Source organism: Sphaeramia orbicularis, chromosome 20 (assembly GCF_902148855.1).
Source record: "Sphaeramia orbicularis chromosome 20, fSphaOr1.1, whole genome shotgun sequence".
NCBI classification, from domain to species: Eukaryota; Metazoa; Chordata; class Actinopteri; order Kurtiformes; family Apogonidae; genus Sphaeramia; species Sphaeramia orbicularis.
Window position 1 is genome coordinate 23189712 of NC_043976.1, and position 20767 is coordinate 23210478.

At 38.2% G+C, this 20767-nt stretch overlaps 1 protein-coding gene across 1 annotated transcript in view; it reads right to left on the reverse strand.

The window, feature by feature from the left end:
• cntnap2a (contactin associated protein 2a) overlaps positions 1–20767 on the reverse strand; it is a 361415-nt gene that overhangs the window by 191071 nt on the left and 149577 nt on the right. The window contains exon 3 of the mRNA XM_030123092.1: positions 5243–5436. Coding sequence (XP_029978952.1) covers positions 5243–5436 — 194 coding nt within the window. The remainder of the gene's footprint in view (positions 1–5242; positions 5437–20767) is intronic.

Genomic DNA, 20767 nt, shown 5'->3' on the forward strand with positions numbered 1-20767 from the left:
GACATATCAGTAATTGTTACCCAGTCACCACTGCACCTTCAAACCTTTCCTAAACCCTTTATCAGGCAAATGACTATTTTTGATAATTTCCACACACATTACAAGACAGTGACAGCAACAGTTATAGTGAGGACAGTGAGTCAACAATCTCAGGTCCAATGCGGTCTACAGGGTCTGTAAGGTCCACCTCTGCATGAACAGTGAGTGTACCTGCTTTGTTAGGTACCATGAAGTAATGGTACTAATGTAAGGAATAATGTTCACAGTGATAATGTGGATATTGACAGTGGATCAGCACTTACGTTGGTCTAATGTTCTAAAAGTGGTGTTCTAATGTTTTAAAATACATGTTACTTTCACCTTACTTGTGTTTTTCTTGTACTTTTATATATGCTTCTTGGATATATTTATTTATCTATTTATTTACTGCCACCTGCAGGCAAGGAACCAAATACGGTAACTTCATAGACCTTCATTTTCTACATGACAATAAAAAATGTAGAAGCATTTCACAAAATAATAAGGTTTTGTTATGTCCTCCAGTAACACACTAAGGTCAGAGTATTTCTGTGAGTGCCCAATAAAGGGTTAAGTATATCAATAACACACATTGCACTGTTGTCCAGCTCCATAATACATCAACGTTAACCTATTTTGATTATTTTAAGTTTTTAATTATTGACAGCCTCTGAAGATCCACCCTCTGTAGTGTTGCTGCTGCTTTTTAATCATCACAGTAATTTATCAATGCCAATGTGACCCCTCAGGAGCACAACAGCCTTAAAAAGAAAAAAAAAAAAAAAAACAATACTGCACATTCAGGCCTATTATCATCCCTAAATACATCACAGATCCACCATCAACATCAGAACACAGAGAGGCTAGTTTTGGCTGAAGTGGCAGTGAAAGAGTTAAGTCATCAGTATGGGCTGACGGCAAGCAGTGATTGGTGGCAAAAGGTGCTTGAATAGAAACCTCCATGCATAAGAGTGCAGGACAGGTGGTTTTCTCTCTGGGGATCGCTGTGTGAACCTCATCCAGCGGTGAATGGAACTGAACCGAACGTGATTGAATGGCCTGAAAGAGGGCCTGATGGTAGCAGTTTGCGTATGCGTGTGTGCATCTGTGAATGTGTGTGAGAAACTTTAAGTTGGCTTAAGCTCCTTGCATCCCCACCTGTCCTGTTGTGCAGACCCGCTCCAATATCATCACACTTCATACACACGGGAATTCGCAAAAATATTTAGACTACAACACAGACGCATCTTAATTATCAGAGCACATAAAAAGGAGTTGAAAAATGTTTGCATGTGGTTGCACCGTTATTGGTAGCAATCTCATACCCCTACCCTGAATAAGAGCTGGAGAAAAACAAATGGCTCCAGTTCGCTTGTTACTGCACTGTGGATTATTGATGGTATGTGCCCACTTTAAACTATTGGCTCTATATTTGTTTACATAAGCAATATTTTAAATTACACTAGCGATAAATTAAAAAGCAATATATATGTCATACATCTAGGCAAAATAAGAAAAAAACAGTCAACTGTACTTACAAAAACAGCTGAGAGATGAATGTGTTTTGGAGTATTTGCAGAAATATTAGAGGCAATGAATCAGGGTTAATGGCAGAAGAAAAACAGTTCTGAATAAATAATAATTGCCAAACAATTATGATGCAGCACACCAAAACAACAGCTTAATTTATGTTCAACTGTAAAAGATCCATATTTGTCATTACGGCCGTTCATAACAGCCCTAAAAGCAAGAATAATGTGGCGCTTATGGTGTTGAATTTAAGGCTTAACCCACACAAACAAAAATGCACACATGCAAAAAGCAAATACAGTGCAAGTAAGTCTGCATGAAACTACACACTAACTAAAGCTTTTATGTGGCTATGGCTGATAATAGATGTGCAGCAACGGAAACCTTTATTTGGCATCAAAAACTACGGTTGCGATTTACTAAAGGGGTGCAGTTCAAACAAGGTGCTGGACAGGTATGGACACGGTGACTTTTGCATCTGATCTAATTGCATATTTGTAGGAATTACCATCTGACCGCACAAATTATGGTTTGGGACTGTCAGTTTACTGCTGATTACACCATTATTTAATGCCAAAAACTTAACCTACTTGTGCCTGGCATGACACTTAGGCACACAGCAGGCACAACAGTGAACAGAGAGCAGGTGGTAAAAGAGAGAACAGTCTCCACTCATGTTAATTTATTTCAATGACAGAGGAAGGTGTTATCAGACCATATACGGTCCACATTTCCACCTCCATTGTTCCTGGTCCTGAGATCATTACTGGAAAGACCCACTGACATAACATTACCAAGTTACCAGAAGGCTCAATAAGAAGTCGACCAGGGGTTTTACTTCAACATGAAGGCTTCCTCACAAAAAACTCACTTAAAATGCAAGAAATCTTCCTCTTTTCAGGCATGTAAATGGAACTATCGTGCTGTTCTTCTGTCTAAGATTGTTATGATTGTTGATATATGTATTATTATTTATGTTTGCTTGTTTGCATTTCTGTTAAATTTCATTATATGTTCGGAATAAATCACTAAATCACAATCACAAAAATCTTCAGCTCAGTGATTAAAGTCCCCAGTATTTTTCGTTGTGTTGTATTCGATACAGACAACTTGTTACACATCCTCTATATGACTGATGCTACAAAAACTATCTCTCACCTATTCAGAATAAATGGATCTACTGGTCAGGTTTGACCTCAGTGTTGGGAATTATGGAAGCCAGAATTCAGTGCTATGACAACCTATAAATGTCATTTCTCACTGCGTCTCCTTGTCTTCATTCGCAGTGCCTTCCTCTTTAATTTCCCCTGTGAAACATGCCTCCCTCTCCTGAATTTACTTTGACTACAACAGTCATCCACATCTGCCTTTATGAAGAGGATGGACCTTATGATAGTGAAGTATTTTAGTCACTGTTTCAGTCTTAGTAGTAGGTAATTCATCCACTACCTTCTACACAGAATTCATCTTCCTGCTCCCTCTTCTTGGTCCGTGTTGCTGTTTCCAGAGAGAAACACATGCGTAAAATCTGCACTTGTGTTTGTCACATTACTGTGTAACAAGCTCTGCCTGTATTGTTGCAGAATCCCTGCACCCTCATCAGGTGATTATATGTGCAATTTGGCTCTGTGCTCATTTGTGACAGTGCCTATCCTATCATTACTGACATGAACTGACTGCATCTGTGATCACCAGCTCAACCTGGCCACTCCCTTTGGCACGTTTTCCAGATTGCAGTCTTGCTAATTTGCACTGCCTTAATAAATCAAGCCCCTTGTGTCCTTACTCCTTACAGTCAAATGTTGATGAAGTATGGAAATCCATTAAAAAGTTTATTAGGGTTTTTGAGGTAGAATGGTTTGGTAGTAAACAAAGAATGCCATTTGAGAAATGGCTTTATTATTCTAAAAAATTGGCTAATTCAGAGACTCATTTTATGCGTATAAAAATAAAAATACACAGAATAAGGCGCATGCTCCATAGTCAGACTAATTTAATGTTATTTCATACAAATAAACATATTATTAGTAGCTTTATTTTTTTCCCCCAATAAACTCAAATAATAGAAATAAAGTAAACAGGTCTGGGTTGTAAAAACATCATTAGAAACCACTTGTAAACTGATAATCCAGACTTTTTATTGGGTCCATGGTGTCAAGTTGAGCTGATTTTGTTGTAGATTCTCAAATTGCTTCAATAGGACCAAACAAACCTATTTATTTTAAAGCAATATGATGAAAAATAAGGTACTTTACTTAAAAATGCTGAAGTTCATAGGGAAAACACATATTCAGACTGAAGCTGTTGGTGGGGTTTTTGCTTGCAACTTTTAGATTTCTGCTGACTGTACTGGTATGTCAATGTTATTCATGAAAGGAATATTCCCCTCTGCTCTGCCAAAGCTGAAAGTCAATCTGTTATCACCTGTAGCTCACCACCACACAGCGAAGCTAAACAGTGTAGACCATTAGTGCATTAGCTACTGACTGTCAGATGCTCCTTTCAAGCACTTGCTAACAGTGCAGTGATAGGTCACATGGTTTGAGAAAAGAGCTGTTATAAAGCATGAAGGTCAGAAATAGATCTCATATAAATGATGTAGAGCTAATGGCCAATATCTGTGTTATTTTAATCCTGTATTCAGTACTTGAGTAAGTTCTGCGGCTGAGATTTAATATGAAATAAAAGTAGATGATTATGAATATTTATGCACATGCTGTGACACTGAGCTCTCCTCCCGCAAAACGTTTATTCTCCATGCTATACAAGGGCAAAGATGAATCATTCCAGTTTTGATAATAGCGATAACATTAGATTAATGTCGTACAAACAGTGAATAGTCATTGAAGTCATTCTATCATCCACAGCATTTCTCTATGATGCAAGACCTCAACAGATTAAATATATTGGTTTACATCAGGGGTCTCAAACTCATTTTCTTTCGGAGGCCACATTCAGCCCGACTTGATTTCAAGTGGGCCGGACCAGTAAAATAATTGCATAATAACCTATAAATAATGACAACTCCAAAATTTTGTCTTTGTTTTAGGGCAAAAAACCCCCCATTAAATTATGAAAATATTTACTTTTACAAACTATCCAAACAAAAAAGATGTGAATAACCTGAAAAAACTGACATTTCTTAAGAAAAATAAGTGCAATTTTAATAATATTATGCCTCAACTTATCATTTATACAAGTGCATTATGGATCTGATCTACAAAGTCACTAAACAATTTTGCTGAATTTTCCTTAGACATTTCAGGTTGTTCAAATTTGTTCAGGTTATTCACATTTTATTGTTACAGGATAGTTTGTAAATGTAAATAGTTTCATAATGTAATGTTATTTTTTGCACTAAAAAACACAAAAATTTGAAGTTGTCATTATTTATAGGCATAATGTAATATAATTTTTTTTACATCAAACCGAGAAGAAAATATGGAGTCATTATTTCTTGTAGGTTATTATGCTATTATTTTATTTGAGATCATATTGGTCTGTATGTGGAACCTGAACTAAAATGAATTCGACACCCTTGACTGTGGAATTTTTGCACTTTGCATATTCATCCCACGGGCTGGATTGGACCTTTGGTGGGCCGCATTTGGCCCCCGGGCCGCATGTTTGAGACCCCTGGCTTATATAAACACACGGAAAATGACGCACACTTCTAAATGCCTTGTTCACTTACCCAAATGTTGCCATCTTGGTGATATGGTTTCCAGTTCCTTCCTGTGTCACTGTAGAGGAGGCGGTACCTTGTTGTCCAATCGGAGCTGCTGTAGCGCCCTTGTGTTGCTATGGCGCTCACCTGCTTTCGGGAGCCCAGGTCCACCTGTAGCCACTGATAATGGTCGCTGTCCAGTGGTGACCACCCACCAGCACCTACAGAAATAATGACATTAGATTCATCATCCCATCCCTTGTTTTCTGTAGGAATCATAAAAATACACAGACACACAGTACATTTATCTTATTAGAGAAGCCTGACTGGAAAGCATAGGGTGACATGGATCTCTTGTGCACTCCCAGCTTTTAGGTCTAAATCAGAGTAGACAGAGAAGCAGTGTGGTACTGCTATAATGACATTTTAAAAGAGAATGTGCTGTTACAAGGTTAGAGTCCATCCTATTATTAATGGCCAGTGTCCAGCTGTGAGTGGCCCAGACATTTGCGTCAAGACAGGTACTGAAATAGTATCGGAGAACTAATGTTTTATTAAGAGCTTCGCATAAAAAGGTAGAGCCTGCTGATGATAAAGATGTTTCACCAAAAAGGACAAGTACACTCAGCTTTTTAACATTGCACTGCAAAAATCTAAATCTTACCGAGTGTATTTTTTTCATTTCTAGTCAAAATATCTCGTCAGACTTAAAATAAGACATAATCACCTAAAGAGTAGCTTGTAAGTGAGATATAAGAACTTATTTCCAAACAATAGATCTTGAAAATCTTATTTCAAGAAATCTTACCAAGATAATTTTCACTCATTCCATTGGCAGATTTTTTTGCTTGAAACAAGCATAAAAAACCTTGAATTAAGCAAAAAAAATTGGCCAATGGAACAAGTGAAAATTATCTTGGTAAGATTTCTTGAAATGAGATTTTCAAGCTCTATTGTCTAAATATAAGATCTTATATTTAACTTACAAGTTCCTTTTTAGGTGATGATGTCTTATTTTAAGTGTGATGAGATATTTTGACTAGAAATGAGAAAAATACACTTGGGAAGATTTTGATTTTTGCAGTGTGCGGACATGATGACTTCTAGAGGAATGACAGTAGTGTTTACGGAATTTCATGATGGATTCATTTTCACAAGACATAATACGACAGTTTGATGGCAGAGTACTACATGTGATAAAAGTGTCAGCATATCATTCCAATTTTACTATTGGTGGTATTTATTTATTTATCCAAGCATTGGAACAGCCATTACACAGATTAAACAGGAATAAGACTATCTGTAGACACATAAAGAAGTCAAAATGCAAATACTGTCAAGCACTGACACAATACACTTCTCCCACAGACTTACATATGTTAACTTGTGTTATCTAGGCTCTGGCTCAATATGTGCATCGCAATTGGAGATCAAAGTTATCTGTTGTTCTGGGGAAAACTTTCTTTCCCCTTTCAGGTTAAAGCCTTGGTAGTCTTATTTATTATGCCTCTAAAAGTGGTCAGTAAACACAGGAAAATTCAGTTTTGTAGCCGTCTCCACTATTAAAGGATGTCTAATATATTCAGATGTAAGAGTTCCTGTGGTGAAAGTTTATGCTGGGTAGGTAGGCGCACTAAAGTAAAGAAAACATTCGACCATGGTGAATTATTGCTTTTAAATTATTAATGGGAAATTTTTCATTACATTTTACTATGAATATGGTGTCTGCTGTTATAATAGATGACTGTGTTTGCGGTGTTTGTCAGTGGTAGTGAGTGTCCTTGTGCTAAACAGAAACCTCATGGCTCTGCTTCATTGCCAAACACATGTCTTCCAAAAGTTACAGTACCTCTGTGCACCACTCGGGCCAGATGTATAAACAATGCATGCTCTGAAAAAACATGCATTCCTTGTTTTTTGCACAGAGTACAAACACAGTACACCTCAAGCAGACAATTCTCTACCACCACACACATTATATAGCATGCCCATGGTGATATATTGAACACTAATAATCAAACAAAAGAACATTTATTACTTCATTACATTTCTCATTATCCTTTTCACTACATACTATACATTTAGATATGCTGTATGTAAGGGGCATTAACTAATGTCCTTTGTGTAATTAGTTTTACAGTTTATTTCATACCTTCTCAAGTGGAAATCTCACTTTTACTCGGTGAAATTACTCTTTAATGTGTGGTTGTTTTGTTTGCCATAGCAAAAAATCATTTAGGCTGGGCAATAGCATCTATTTTCTGAACTGCTTAATCCTCATGAGGGTTGCCAGTTCATCGCAGGGGCTGACCTATATAGATGAACAACCATTAACGTTCACATTCACACCTCTAACTGATTAAGACTGATCAGTTAACCTGTCTTTGGATGATGGGAGGAAGCCAGAGTACCTGAAGAGAACCCATGTGGACATTGGGAGAACATGCAAACTAATAATGCTATTTACTGCACCACCACACTGCTGGGCAATACAATAAATTAAGTATTTTTCCTTTTTCAATACCGTGAAAAATGCATAACTCCCAGAATTCAGATCATTGCTTTCTCCTTCAAATTTCTGAGCTCAACAATAATCCAAAATGCAGTTGATTGTTTGCTATATACAGTGCTTCCTGTGGAATTGATTTCTTGGTGTTGTGGCGTGTAATTTTGGGGGGGTGAGGTGCGTGCAGGTTGGGTTTCCGTACTACTTATTCAATAAGGGAGGTAATAATGGGTATGCACAAAGTGAAAGTGAAACTTAACACACATTACTAATTCCTCTACATCTCCTGCTGTTGCGAAGGTTATTTACCTTTTCTTTACCTCATGAAACTTTGCAAACTTTAATTTGAGAGGGCAGGACATTTGTTTATGGGAGCATTGCCCCCACCCCCGAGAACTGGCCCCAAGGCCTATTGCATATTATACATACGTATAATAAGTCTAATGCAACGGTGATTATTTTTTGTATTAAATGTATGGTGTGGCAGCAAGGATTTTGCTGTGGTTTACGAGCAGAAACACTGCCTATGGACTATGGGTTAGATTTCTATAGCAATTTCCTAGGCAACCAAAGCGCTTCACATCATTGACCCATTATTCATTCACTCTCACATTCCCCCTCTGGTGCAGTGGCGATTTCTCACAGACTGCAAGGAAAGCCCGGCTTCCCCTGAAATTACGAAAATTAAATGGTTAAATATTTACAGTTGTGTTTACATTTCATTGACTACCAATGTGTTAGAACACGTTCATCTCAAGGACGAGTTCGTTCAGAATCAGCTTTATCACAAATCAGCGGACTCGATGTTTTTCACTTCTCATACATTCCTGTTGCACTATTTTCTCATTCGATCTCTGCTCAGTGCATTTGCCCATAGACGCTCGACGTCCATGCACTTCAATGGGACTGAGTGGAACAGTTTTTTTCACTGCCTCAAAACTGGACAGTAATTGGATAAATGCCACCATGCTGTCCCGCCCCCGGACGCCCGGCGTCTCTGGGGGTGAATGGAGCTGTGGGTGGACCTCGGCCGGGCTGGACGCCGGGCTTCCATATGCTGATTGGAGGATTAGTCGAAAGGCTGAATCCCGTTTGATTGACAGCTATTTTGAGATCTACTCCTTCACTTGACAGAGTTCAGTTTAATACCGTCGCACATTCTGCTGTGAAATCGAGAGAGAAACCACTATGAAATTACTTGTTCATTTCTTGCACTGTAAATAAAACACACTCATTGTACTTCCTTGTTTCAATTTAACATAATTTCAGTGTTTTCTTGTTTACTTGGTACAATAAGGTCACTGACCATTTTCTTAAAAAGGAACAGAGGGCCAAATTTATGTTTAAATAACTTGACCATTTTTTTATGTAAGCCGACAATGAGCTTCCCCTCTCTGAAAGACGAGCAGCCGCCACTGCTCTGGTGGTGGTAAACTGCATATGTAGCCACAGCCGCCCTGGGGCAGACTGACAGAAGCATGACTGCCAATTCATGCCTACAACCCCTACAACCACCGCCAAACATACACATTCATACACCCGTGTGAGTGGCACTAGAGGCAAGGAGGGTGAAGTGTCTTGCCCAAGGACACAATGGACTGACTAGGACAGAACGGGATTTGAACCACCAACCCTTTGGTTATTGGACTATATATTAATTGTGAATATGTTTCTTCGGTATTTCAGTGCTATTTTTTATTATTGTTTATTATATATTGCACATATTAAGCAAGATTTCGTAAAGACAACTGTTGTTGACTCATGTTTTACAAGTCCATGTAGTCAGAAAAAATGACTAAATAGTGAGTAATCCATCATTCTGAAATAGAATCAGGCAATTTCTTTTACCATATCATCCAGCCCTACAGTCACTAACAGCTACCAGTGGGAGTGCACAATAGGCTTTTACATATGCATACAATTTCAATGACTGTAATTTATAAATGGATAAATGCGTAGACTATATGTAGCCTTTTAATTCTAACAAAAAGAATGCATATTCACATTACTCTATTTATACGTACACACAGTTTAAATCATGGATCTGTGCAGTTTTATTCAGGTTGCCCCATATGTCTATCTGAAGCAGGGCCAAGTTCTTCTGGACCTTCCAAAATCTCTCAGGTTAAATGGGGCAAAAACAGAAGCATGGGGCAACTGCTAGAAAGAGGGAAATGGAAAACACTGGATGGGATCCCACTGACCCGATTTCATCTGCCAATTAAAAATTTGAGGGGGGAAAAAATCAGCATTGTAGGTGGGCTGTAATAAGTGCAGTCAAACCAGTGTGAGGGATGTACGAAAAGCCAATGAGACCAATGTGCAGCTTTGCATTCCCATACACACAGACACACACGAAACACCAGAAATGTATCAGTTCAGCAAACAGCCCAGCCTGTGACAGAATGCTACTGTGAAATGATTATCAGCAAGAGTGGGTGGTGGATGGACTGCAAACTGGCCATGTCACGGCCGTCTTCTTTGATTCTGTGTAATGGATTTTTTCTAAAGGACACAAATACAGATAAGAAAGTGATGGGCTGAAAGCACAAGTGAAGGAGAGTGACTGATTTTAAAATGACAGGGATGGAGAAAATGGGAACAAAGTGAGAGAATGGGGGATACAGCACCAAGAAAGTAGAGGATGAGTGGGAGTGAAGAATCAAGCATGGTGGAGAAGGCAATGAGAGATGATACTCATATGATAAAATAGAGGGTGGGGAGGTTTGCTATGTAGCTCCTTCCCTTTGGCCCCACTTCCCTCCTCCCATGACAAAAATCCTATATCTTATCCAATTACAGAGCCATTACACTCCAGCCCCGGTCTTGACAGATAACCAGGCCCATATCAGTGGAAACGTCAATACCTCAAAAACCCGTTGCAGCAAAGCCATTCCCCCAGGGGGATAAAACACTATCAAAAGGGGCAAAGAAAGGAGGGAGAGAAGGCTGTAGGGTGAGGAATTGGGGTTGGGAGGGGCAGGGTGATAGTGATAAGTAAACAGACAGCAGAAAATAAAGATTAAGAACGCAAGCTGAGCGGACAATGACTGAAGCAGTGTGACGCTTTGAACAAGATCAGAGGATGGGGTGTCGGAAAGTATGACGAGAAGGTGCAGCAGTGTTAGTGGAATGACAGAAGAGGAGAAGAGGCAGAAAAATGGAAAGAGAGATAGATGAGGCAAGAAGAACAGGGACTGATGAGAGAGGATTTTATGGCCATGCTTGGGAGGCCAGAGATGAGATAGCATGCTGATGGGATGAAAAAAGGACAGAAGGGAGCAATGTAGTTATGGTAAAAAAGGTGATAGATGAGGCCAAAAGTGAAAAACGGAGAAGGAGGAGAGCATAGGGGAAAGGATGAGAATCTCAGGAGAAAGAGAGATAAACTGAATCCACTCAACAGTGGTGCGAAGGTACCATCAACTGAAAGTAGACTGCAGGTGGGATCAAATGATACAGAACAGAAACCGAAGATTGGAAAAGTTATGGGTAGAGTTCAGGACTATAATAAAGAAGAAGACAGAAAAAAGTAAGAAAGGAACAGTTGGAATTTATGTGCACTATATGGAGCGATTACTCTACAGTCTTCAAGAGGAGTGGTGCACTGGATGTAAGTATATCAACAGCTCAGCTTCTCAAGTACTTCAGTGGCAGTTCATCTACGAGCTGAGCCCAGATTCATATATTTGACATGTCACCCCCACCACAGGGCTTTGTTAGTGCTGTTACAGTAGGAACAGAAGCAGCAAAACAAAACAGTCAGCGCTCACTAAATGGACATTGCTGTCTGATGGAAATGCAACTCCAGACATCAAATGAGCTGCTCTTTACCTGCAGAGCTACAGTCTCACCTAATCAAATAAGAAATAAAAAGCAAAACTTGGAAAGAATGTGTTTGTGACTGTGCTGTTGTGTACTGATGTCAGTGAGAGCATAATGATACAGAGTTTGTCACAGATGATTTAGCTTGAATACTGAACAAAAGAATGATTCAGACAGATTTCCATAGCAACAGTGTTTTGTCCTCTCTCATTTCTAAAGTTGCAAAAACTTACTACAATACAGATGTACAAACACAAATGCAGGTTTTTGAAGTCAATTTATACTATTAGTTGTCTACATTAATCTGCAGGAGTTTGCGTAACATGTTTAACATATCCTGCTCAAACTGAAAATATCCTGACAGCTGAAAGGTGTGGCCTTTCAGATGGTTTTACACAAATGCTTCAAATAAACAGCATAAATGACAATTAAATTGCTACTGTGTTGTTAAAAGAAATAATTTTTGATTCAGTACTGCCCTATCTACATTAGTACATGGGTGCTAAAACCAGGACACAGGGGCTAAAAATTCAAATCAGATGTAGACTAATGTTATGAAGCAAGTTTGGAAGCACTTTGGGTCTAGTTTAAAAATAAATACTTACAGGGATAAAAGATAAACTATCATTAAAATAAAACATATTTTTATTTTATTTTACATTATATTTAATTCAAGAATCTGCATGTAACACGGCCAAGAGGACACGAAAATTACGTGCTACTATTTTTTGAATAGCTCTTTATTCTCTCACAGGTACATCTTGGGAATTGAACTAATTATGCAAGGCAGAGTGTTTCACAAAAAGGATCACTGTTGCAAAATCATTTGCAATTTATATACGTTTAAATGGGCAGGTTCTGCATGTAACACAAGTGGACATGATGGGTTACATACACAACCTGGAATGAAACTGAGGATTCATGAAAGATCTGCATGTCTGGATTAGAAAAACCACCATGATCATCAAATTTAACACAGTGTCTTTATTTATAGTGCTATATTTTCCATTTCCGCCATTTCCAGCGATGTTTTCCAAATAAAATGCTCCTACACCTAGGTAGCTTTTCATGTCCCCATTTTGGTTCAAATTTTGGCCCCAATATTTTATAAAAAAAAAAAAAAAAACATTAATTCTGGGATGGCTCAGAGTATACATATATATATATATATATATATATATATATATATATATATATATATATATATATATATATATTTTTTTTTTTTTTTTTTTTTTTTTTTTTTTTTTCATTTATCTGAGATCATCATTAGGTACATCCTGGGGGGCAAATATGTCTAAATTTCTCTTTTATTATTGGGTCTAAAAAGCTGGTAAAGTACCAGGTACCAAAATGTACCCACATTCATTCTGTAGAACAAACATTTTTCTCCACATCTGGGCATCTAGTCAACATGTAAACTGTATTTCAGTTGCTAAAAGTCAGTTTTTAAGAAACCTTCCAAGGTGAAGGTTTTCAAAAACTCCAGTTTGTGTTTAACTGTGACAGGAAAAATTAAGCAATTAGAAAACAATGGGTGTCTTACCCCAATTCACTCATGTCTATGATTGCCGTGTGAAATGTGAAAGATCAGATACATGTCATAGTGTAGGTGTATTATGTACAGTAGATCTACGGTCTATGCTGACACCTCAGAAATGAACACTTCAACAACTCAATCTAAAACTTTCAAGTTAATTGAAGTTTTCAGTGTAGTTTGTTGTTGCTGCTCAACTTCATAACAGACTAAAGCCTAGAGTTCTGCTCTGTCTGATATTATCTGACGGTCAGCGCAGTCTGAGGTTTGAAGTCCAATACAAACAATGGCTTGTGTAAGCACTTGTAACAGTTTGGAGTTGTTCTTACAGTCTCTTACTGTTGATACCAAACTTTTTTTCTTGGAGATTAGTGATGGAAAAGATTGTGTAAACTTTCCTTTTGTGTCAAGCAAGAAGATCTCAGTCTCAGAGAATGTGAGGTTCCTCTTCCTAGAAAAAGTGAGAGTGATTTTAAGTAGTGAATGAGAGAACAGGGCAATGGTTAGAGATAAGAGGTGGAGGAGGGGGAGGGATGGGCAAAAAGGCATGTTAGGGTTATGGGGTTACCAGAAGGAACAGATGGGAAAGAAAAAGAAACACATAGATTGAAAAGTCCAGAGAGACGTAAAGGTCCAAAGATCACAAAAGTGTTGGCTAGCAAAGGGTTTGGTAAAGACTTCACTAAAATAGAATCAGGAGAATAGAGAGCTATTAGCCAAAGAACTAGGTGTTAGAGGTCAGAGAACAAGGGACATGAGCAACTGCTATAGGAAAAAAGGAATGGCTGCAAAAGTGAGATGGGCATATGCTGTCATCGACAAGAGAGGACGGGAAGAAGAACAGATGAGAGGTGAGAGGGGAGGAGGGGTAGTTTGACAGAGGTTAGGAGGGGGTGAAGAGCGATATCTGAAAAAAAAAAGAACAGAGGTGCAGTAAAAGGTGAAAGCCTGAGGGAGAAAGGAAAGAAGTGAGGTTGACGGAATAAAGTGGGGATGGAGGAGGTAGGCGGTGGGGAAATAGAAGGTGAGAGAGAGAGCGAGAGAGAGAGAGAGAGAGAGAGAGGTGAGTGAACAAGCGAGCATCAGCGCAAGAAAAAGGAGTGGAAAATGGGAGGAGAAAAGGGAGGGGAGGAGCGTCAGGGGACTGTCACCGTTCTCCCGGCTGTCACACACACAGATGTTCAGGGAGGAGAGGAGGAGCAGGAGGAGGATAGGCGAGAGAATGGGGGAGCAGAGAAGGTCAAAGAAACCACCACAGGAAGAGATGGAGAAAAGGCAAGTGTGACAAAAAAATTGGAAGATAAAATACAGGACAAAAGATGAGGGATGAGCACAATCCAAGAGAAAAACAGAGAGTCGGTACCCTTGAAAAACGGCCTGATTAATAAGGGAAGAGGGAGGAAATTTTTACTCCACTGGAGCTGACAGAAGCCTCCAAAGTGCTGCTGACACCAAATTGTTTTTGCTAATTTTTTTTTTTTTTTGCAATCTGTGTGTACTGAACTAAGAAAAGAAAATCTTCATACAAACATCTAGAGATGCTGCGTTAAAAAACAATGCATTAAATGTTTTCTTATGAAATGATAACGTCTTCCTCTTACATGGTTTCATGCCGTTAGAAATTCAAAAACTTCTTAAGGACCAAAGAAGCAAACTGAAGAGGCACCATGGGTTTCTTGGAAGTAGTACAGACTGTAATTAACGAATTAACTGAAAAACTGATGAATCAATAAGAAATATAATTATCAGTCACAGCCTTATTAGTCTGGCTGAGACTGAACATCCTTAATGTGTTGAAAATGCAATCAGATTTTTTTCTCACTTGGGAAACTCAGAGGTATTGATATCACTTAGCAATTTATCATCCCATAATACAATGGTTTAAAATCTTCTACTGGTTAGATCTCTGCCTCATCTCCACAGTGCATTCTTGTAACATAGTTGATTTGTTAGCAGTTCCTGTGGTAGCACTAGTACTGAGTAGTGTGTTAGAAGTCAGATTAATTAGATGCACAAATGCACCTAGTTCCCTCCACAGGTCTGTACTGCCAAATGGGATTCATATAAAGGGACTACTTCTAACTAAAAGGAGCCAAATAGGAAAGGGAAACAATAAAGCTGGATTATGTCCAAGCTTCAGAGCACACTAAGCTATCTGTGATGGCATCGATAACCCAGGACTGTGGTAGTGGTTACACAGTCTGAGCCATTATGACCAAAACAAATCCTTCTGGATACACAGGCAGGTACACAAGTCCAAGTGAAGCAAGCACCCATTTTTTGTGTATATACATAAACCGCATGCACTTACACTGGTAAGACATTTTTTCTTTATCAGTTGGTTCAGTTCTTTTCAGGAAAAAAAAAAATGCAGTATCTGCAGGGTGCCAAGCGTTATTGCCCATTTTTCACAAAAAACAATAACAATGAACACACAGTAAAAGCTTCTCAAACGACATCTTGGGAATGTAGAGGGCATAGATAGATATATCAACAACAATGTGCTGACTAAGGAAAGGCAGGTAAATGTAATGGAAAGAAAATAAAACCCAGAAAAGGCCTCAGGGAACTATTTCCAAAAATGGTTGCTTTTGGAAACTATCAACTAACAATTGGCAGTGATATTTTTCTTGTATCCCATCTCACACATGTTAATTCACACTGTTCTAGAAAACCTCAGCTATGTGTCATTAGAGCACAAGAAAAAATATGAAAGCCCTGTTTCATTGCTTTGAACTGGAATCAAACAGCTTTCTACTGCGGCTGCAAGACTCACAACTGTCTTTTTTGTTCTTTTCCCCGACTTGTCCATCAATCCTGATTTCACATCCACAAGCAAGGAACTAAAGAAGGATCAAACAAGTGGAAGTACGTGAGAGAGAATGAAGAAGAGATAGAAGTTTTGAAAAATACATTAGAGGAGGGTATTTTGAAGTGGGTCGGTGAGTGAGCGAGTCACAGTTTGATTTTGGACAAATGAGCAGCAAGTGATGGGTTGAAATGACAGTGGCAAAGCAGAACATCAAAAAAGAGAACATCTCCCTGTTTTACTGTCAGCGTGGGGCAGAGTGTGGGTGGGTTACACACACAGAATTGGTTTGTGCATATTTGAGTTCATTCCTGTCTGTCTGCTTTTGCTGCACATGCCTTATTTGTCAAAGTTGCCGCTTTTCATACCAATACCGCATTAACAGAACGTATCTTAATTAATTAAGATGGTAGACCGCCGGAAAAAGGATGCAGAGAGAAAACAGCTGGTTAGCCCTCTGCTAGTACTTCATCTTTCTGTCATGGAGCAAAGGGAACGGATGGAGACAGAGTAATTTAATTAGAAACGGACCGCCATTATCGATGGATGACTGGAACGGCTAAAAACATCAAACAACTTTGCAAGATTACAGAGAAGAAAAAAGCAAAGCATGAAAGAAGAAGGCGGGGGCTGGTTAACTGTGTAACTAGTCACTGCACAGTTGTACTGCAGGGCGAGGTCAAGGGTGTCACAGATGGACAGCCCACTACTTTTTGATTCAGAACTGTTGAACCAGACAAGTTTAGTAAATATTACACATAATTGGAAATGTCTAAATGCCATTTTAAACAAACTCAAAGGGTAAAATTTAGTTTCAAATATTTTTAAAGGGAAAAAATATCAAAAACTACTGAGTCACAGATGGACAAAAAAATTAACATCTATTTTTTGCAAGAATTACACAGTTCTCAAAAGTGAAGTTCCTATGACATTTTCATCCTAAAATATATTCAGTGTATACCTTAAACCCTCTATTTTACAACCTAATAATTGGTTAGAGGAAAAAAATATTTTATCATACCTAAAAAGCAAGAGTTTTGACAAATGGCAGCATCACAGATGGACAAAGCCAAAAACATCAATATCAAATTAAACATTTTTTTATTTCAATTATCAATATCGAATACATTTTTTTTTTTTTTACAATATTTACAACATAAAAATAATATTGACATTATATTCAAATATATTTTACATAGACATACACATTCATTAATTTTAAACACTGTGTTTAGAATATGACATAAATAATATAATAGTCAAATATCAATGTAATAATGGAATAAATGTAGTTTATTTATGAGAGTTTATAAAATGAACCCAGAATGATGGTACAAAACTTTCCAAACATTCACATTCACAAAACACCTCAAATTTTTTTTCACAAATTTTTTCTCATTTCAAAATACATTTTCCTGAAAATAAAAGTAATTACCTCCCCAAAAATATAAGTTTGGTGTAGATTATTGTAATTTAATTTTTTTGACTAGATGTTAACCTTCCCTTGACTTCGCCCTATACTAGTAGTGAAGTTAATCTGAACTGGGAGGGATACAACTTTTAAAACTTTGGAAAACCTTGGAAAAGTGTGTATCATGGTAAGAATGTGCAAGAAGAAAATAGATAATAAGGTCTGTAGAGAAAGAAAGAGGACAGGCTGAGAAAATGGAGTGTGGGATTGAGAATGTTACTGTAGAAAATAGAAAGTGTATGGAGACAAAATGAGATGGAGAGTGAGAAAGGGGAGACAAGGATGTGATGGAGGGCAGAGAGACAAGACAGAGCAGAGGACAGAGAAACACAGGAGGACGGATAAGAAGAGACAGAGGAGGAGAAAAGAAAATGGAATATAAGGATCAGTGGCCACGTGTTTGTGATTAGCCGCCCAATCTCATGCTTGGCCACATCTGCACTGCACAGCAACACATGCCTGGTCACACGCACACATGCCTATAGGGATATCCAAGCATGCGCGCACACACACACACACACACACACACACACACACACACACACACACACACACACACACACACACACACACCCACAGACACACATTCCTACTCACTTTCTTCACAAACAAAAGATATTCATTGTTCTCTCTGGATGCTTGGCTCTATCCTGAGCCAAAATTACTTTTTTGCAAGTTTAGTCTGAATGAAGGCTACGTCAGAAATAACCCATTATCAAGTTCAGTTTCCATGGTGCCAAAGATAATGAGCTGCACCTACGCGAAAACGAGACTGGTGGTGCTGTTTTATCATTAAAAGACGTAAATAAAAGCTGCGGAACTCGCACGTGAATGTGATTGTTTACAGAATTTTGCCTTATATAGAGGTCACTTTGTCCATCTCTCACTACTGTCTGTTTTTAGATCTTTTATGGGTGGGGGTTTCCTCAGGTTCATTCCCTTCACTCCCTCCACTTTCCTCCTCCGCTGTCTTCAGTCTCTCCATGCTTCTTCTATTTTAACCTATATCCACAGGGTATCTGTCTTCAGCTGGCAGCGCTCAACACACGCTTATGTGAGGTGACGATCACAGCCTATGCTGTTGCTATGTGAGTCATCTGGCTTTTGCTAAATGTTAACCCAGGGTCCTCCGCCTATGCACGTCAAATAGTGACAGATAAGTTGAAGTGCCCTGTGAATTACAAAGCGGCATGTTATCAGTGTTGTGGAGTTATCAGTTATCTTAATTAAATGAAAATCAGTTATAGTCACATAAATGTTTAATTTAATTAGAACATTATAATTACTAATCAAAAAGCTGGCTACATCTGATTATATTCACTATAGAACAGCCGACAAGGCAGGTGGCCATGTCATTGGACAAGAGCATCTGTCAAGACTGGAAGCAAAAATATTTTTCTATTACTATACAGGTTTGGTTTGTGGTGGTCATTTTTTTTTTTTTTAGGACTCTTCAGCTATATATGTTTTCAAGCATCTACAAATCAAAAAGTAGTCAAATGAGAAAGTAGTTAACATAGTTGCGTTACTTATTATTTTTAGAAAAACGTGATAAATCTGTAACCTCTAACATTTCAAAGAAGAGGAGAAGTATTTGTTATTTGTCAGTATATACATTGTACATGAGGACATACAACACAGACTGACCTTCTGCTTTTAACTCATCACCAGCTGAACATGCAGGAACTCAACACACAATACAGACAAGAAGCAGCAAATGGGGGTTAAGTGCCATGCTCAAGGGCACATCTGTCAACAATTATTACAGAGTACTGAAAAGCTTTCCAACCTTCTAAGCCACAGCTGTAAAAGTTTCACAGTATATTGTGTTATTCTTGTTTGAAAGCATCATTTTACCGATTTTTTTTTTTTTTTTACCTATAGGATTCAAGTGAACTAGACCAAAGAGGATATGTTGGAGACAGATTTGAAAGAAAGTCTACGCCAAAGCTGCAGTGTTTGATATTTTTAGCAAAAGTTTCAGAATATTACAATTCATTTGGAAAGTAGAAATCTACCCTCCTCTGTGGACATTTTCAGGCTGTAAATTCCCCCTTTGAGACAGACTTGTTAATCACAGGTGTTTTCATGCAGGTAAAGGGGGTTAAATATGTTCCTCAGTCTCTACTCTACTCTACTCTACTCTACTCTACTCTACTCTACTCTACTCTACTCTACTCTACTCTACTCTACTCCATGGCTTCACACAGAAGCTTGTAATAGCGGCCTCTCTTTTCCAGATTCCTTGATATTTATATTTAATCTTTTGATTTGCAACAAGAGGAAGGAGCTGCAGATGGAAGGAGTGTATTTTCTTTCTACAGATACTTTGGGTTGTAGAATTTGGAAGATCATGTTTTCTCTCAGTCTGACCCCTGAAACATGCAGGGTCCCAGACATTTTCCAGCACCAAGGGCATTCAGTTAAGGGAGTACATTTAGAGAGGAGCAACGGAGAGGTTTGATGGATAGGTAGACTGAAGCGAGGGAGAGGAGCAAGGGTCACAGTAGCATACAGGTCGACTGGAGAAAACGTGGAATGGCTTGGCTTTTATAGTTTTTGGGTTTTTTTTAGTATATTATATATTCAAAGCTCAGAGGTTGCTCAGTCTATTATAGAAACAAGTGGTGCCAGGCACAACAAACCCCAGCCCTCGTACATATTGTAGCTTATTTTGGCATCAATTCAGCTGATGTTATCATGTCTATGCGTGTGCTGATGTCATCATATCTGTTGTCTCTATATACAGGGTGGGGAAGCAAAATTTACAATATCTTGAGGCAGGGATTGAAAGACAGTGTATGACCAATTAGTTTATTGAAAGTCATGAGAATTTATTTGCCACAAGAAAATTTACATAATAGAAAATGTTTTTATTCTGTGTCCTCCTTCTTTCTCAATAACTGCCTTCACACGCTTCCTGAAACTTGAGCAAGTGTTCCTCAAATATTCGGGTGACAACTTCTCCCATTCTTCTTTAATAGTATCTTCCAGACTTTCTCGTAATAGTTTTGCTCATAGTCATTCTCTTCTTTACATTATAAACAGTCTTTATGGACACTCCAACTATTTTTGAAATCTCCTTTGGTATGACGAGTGCATTCAGCAAATCACACACTCTTTGACGTTTGCTCTCCTGATTACTCATATGGGCCAAAGTTTCTGAAAAGGTATGGATAATAGTGTTAGGTATGATTATGACATCAATATATGTTTGGTTTCAAAACAATTGACGTAGTGCCTGCTGAGAAAAAACAACTAAATGTTCATTGTAAATTTTGCTTCCCCACCCTGTATGTGCCAAGCTTGAAGTAAATTGAAATAAAGTTGATGTTTTTAATAGACATTTGAAATTTCGCTCATTTTAAATAAATGGGAGGAAAAAAAGATTTTAGAAATTTATT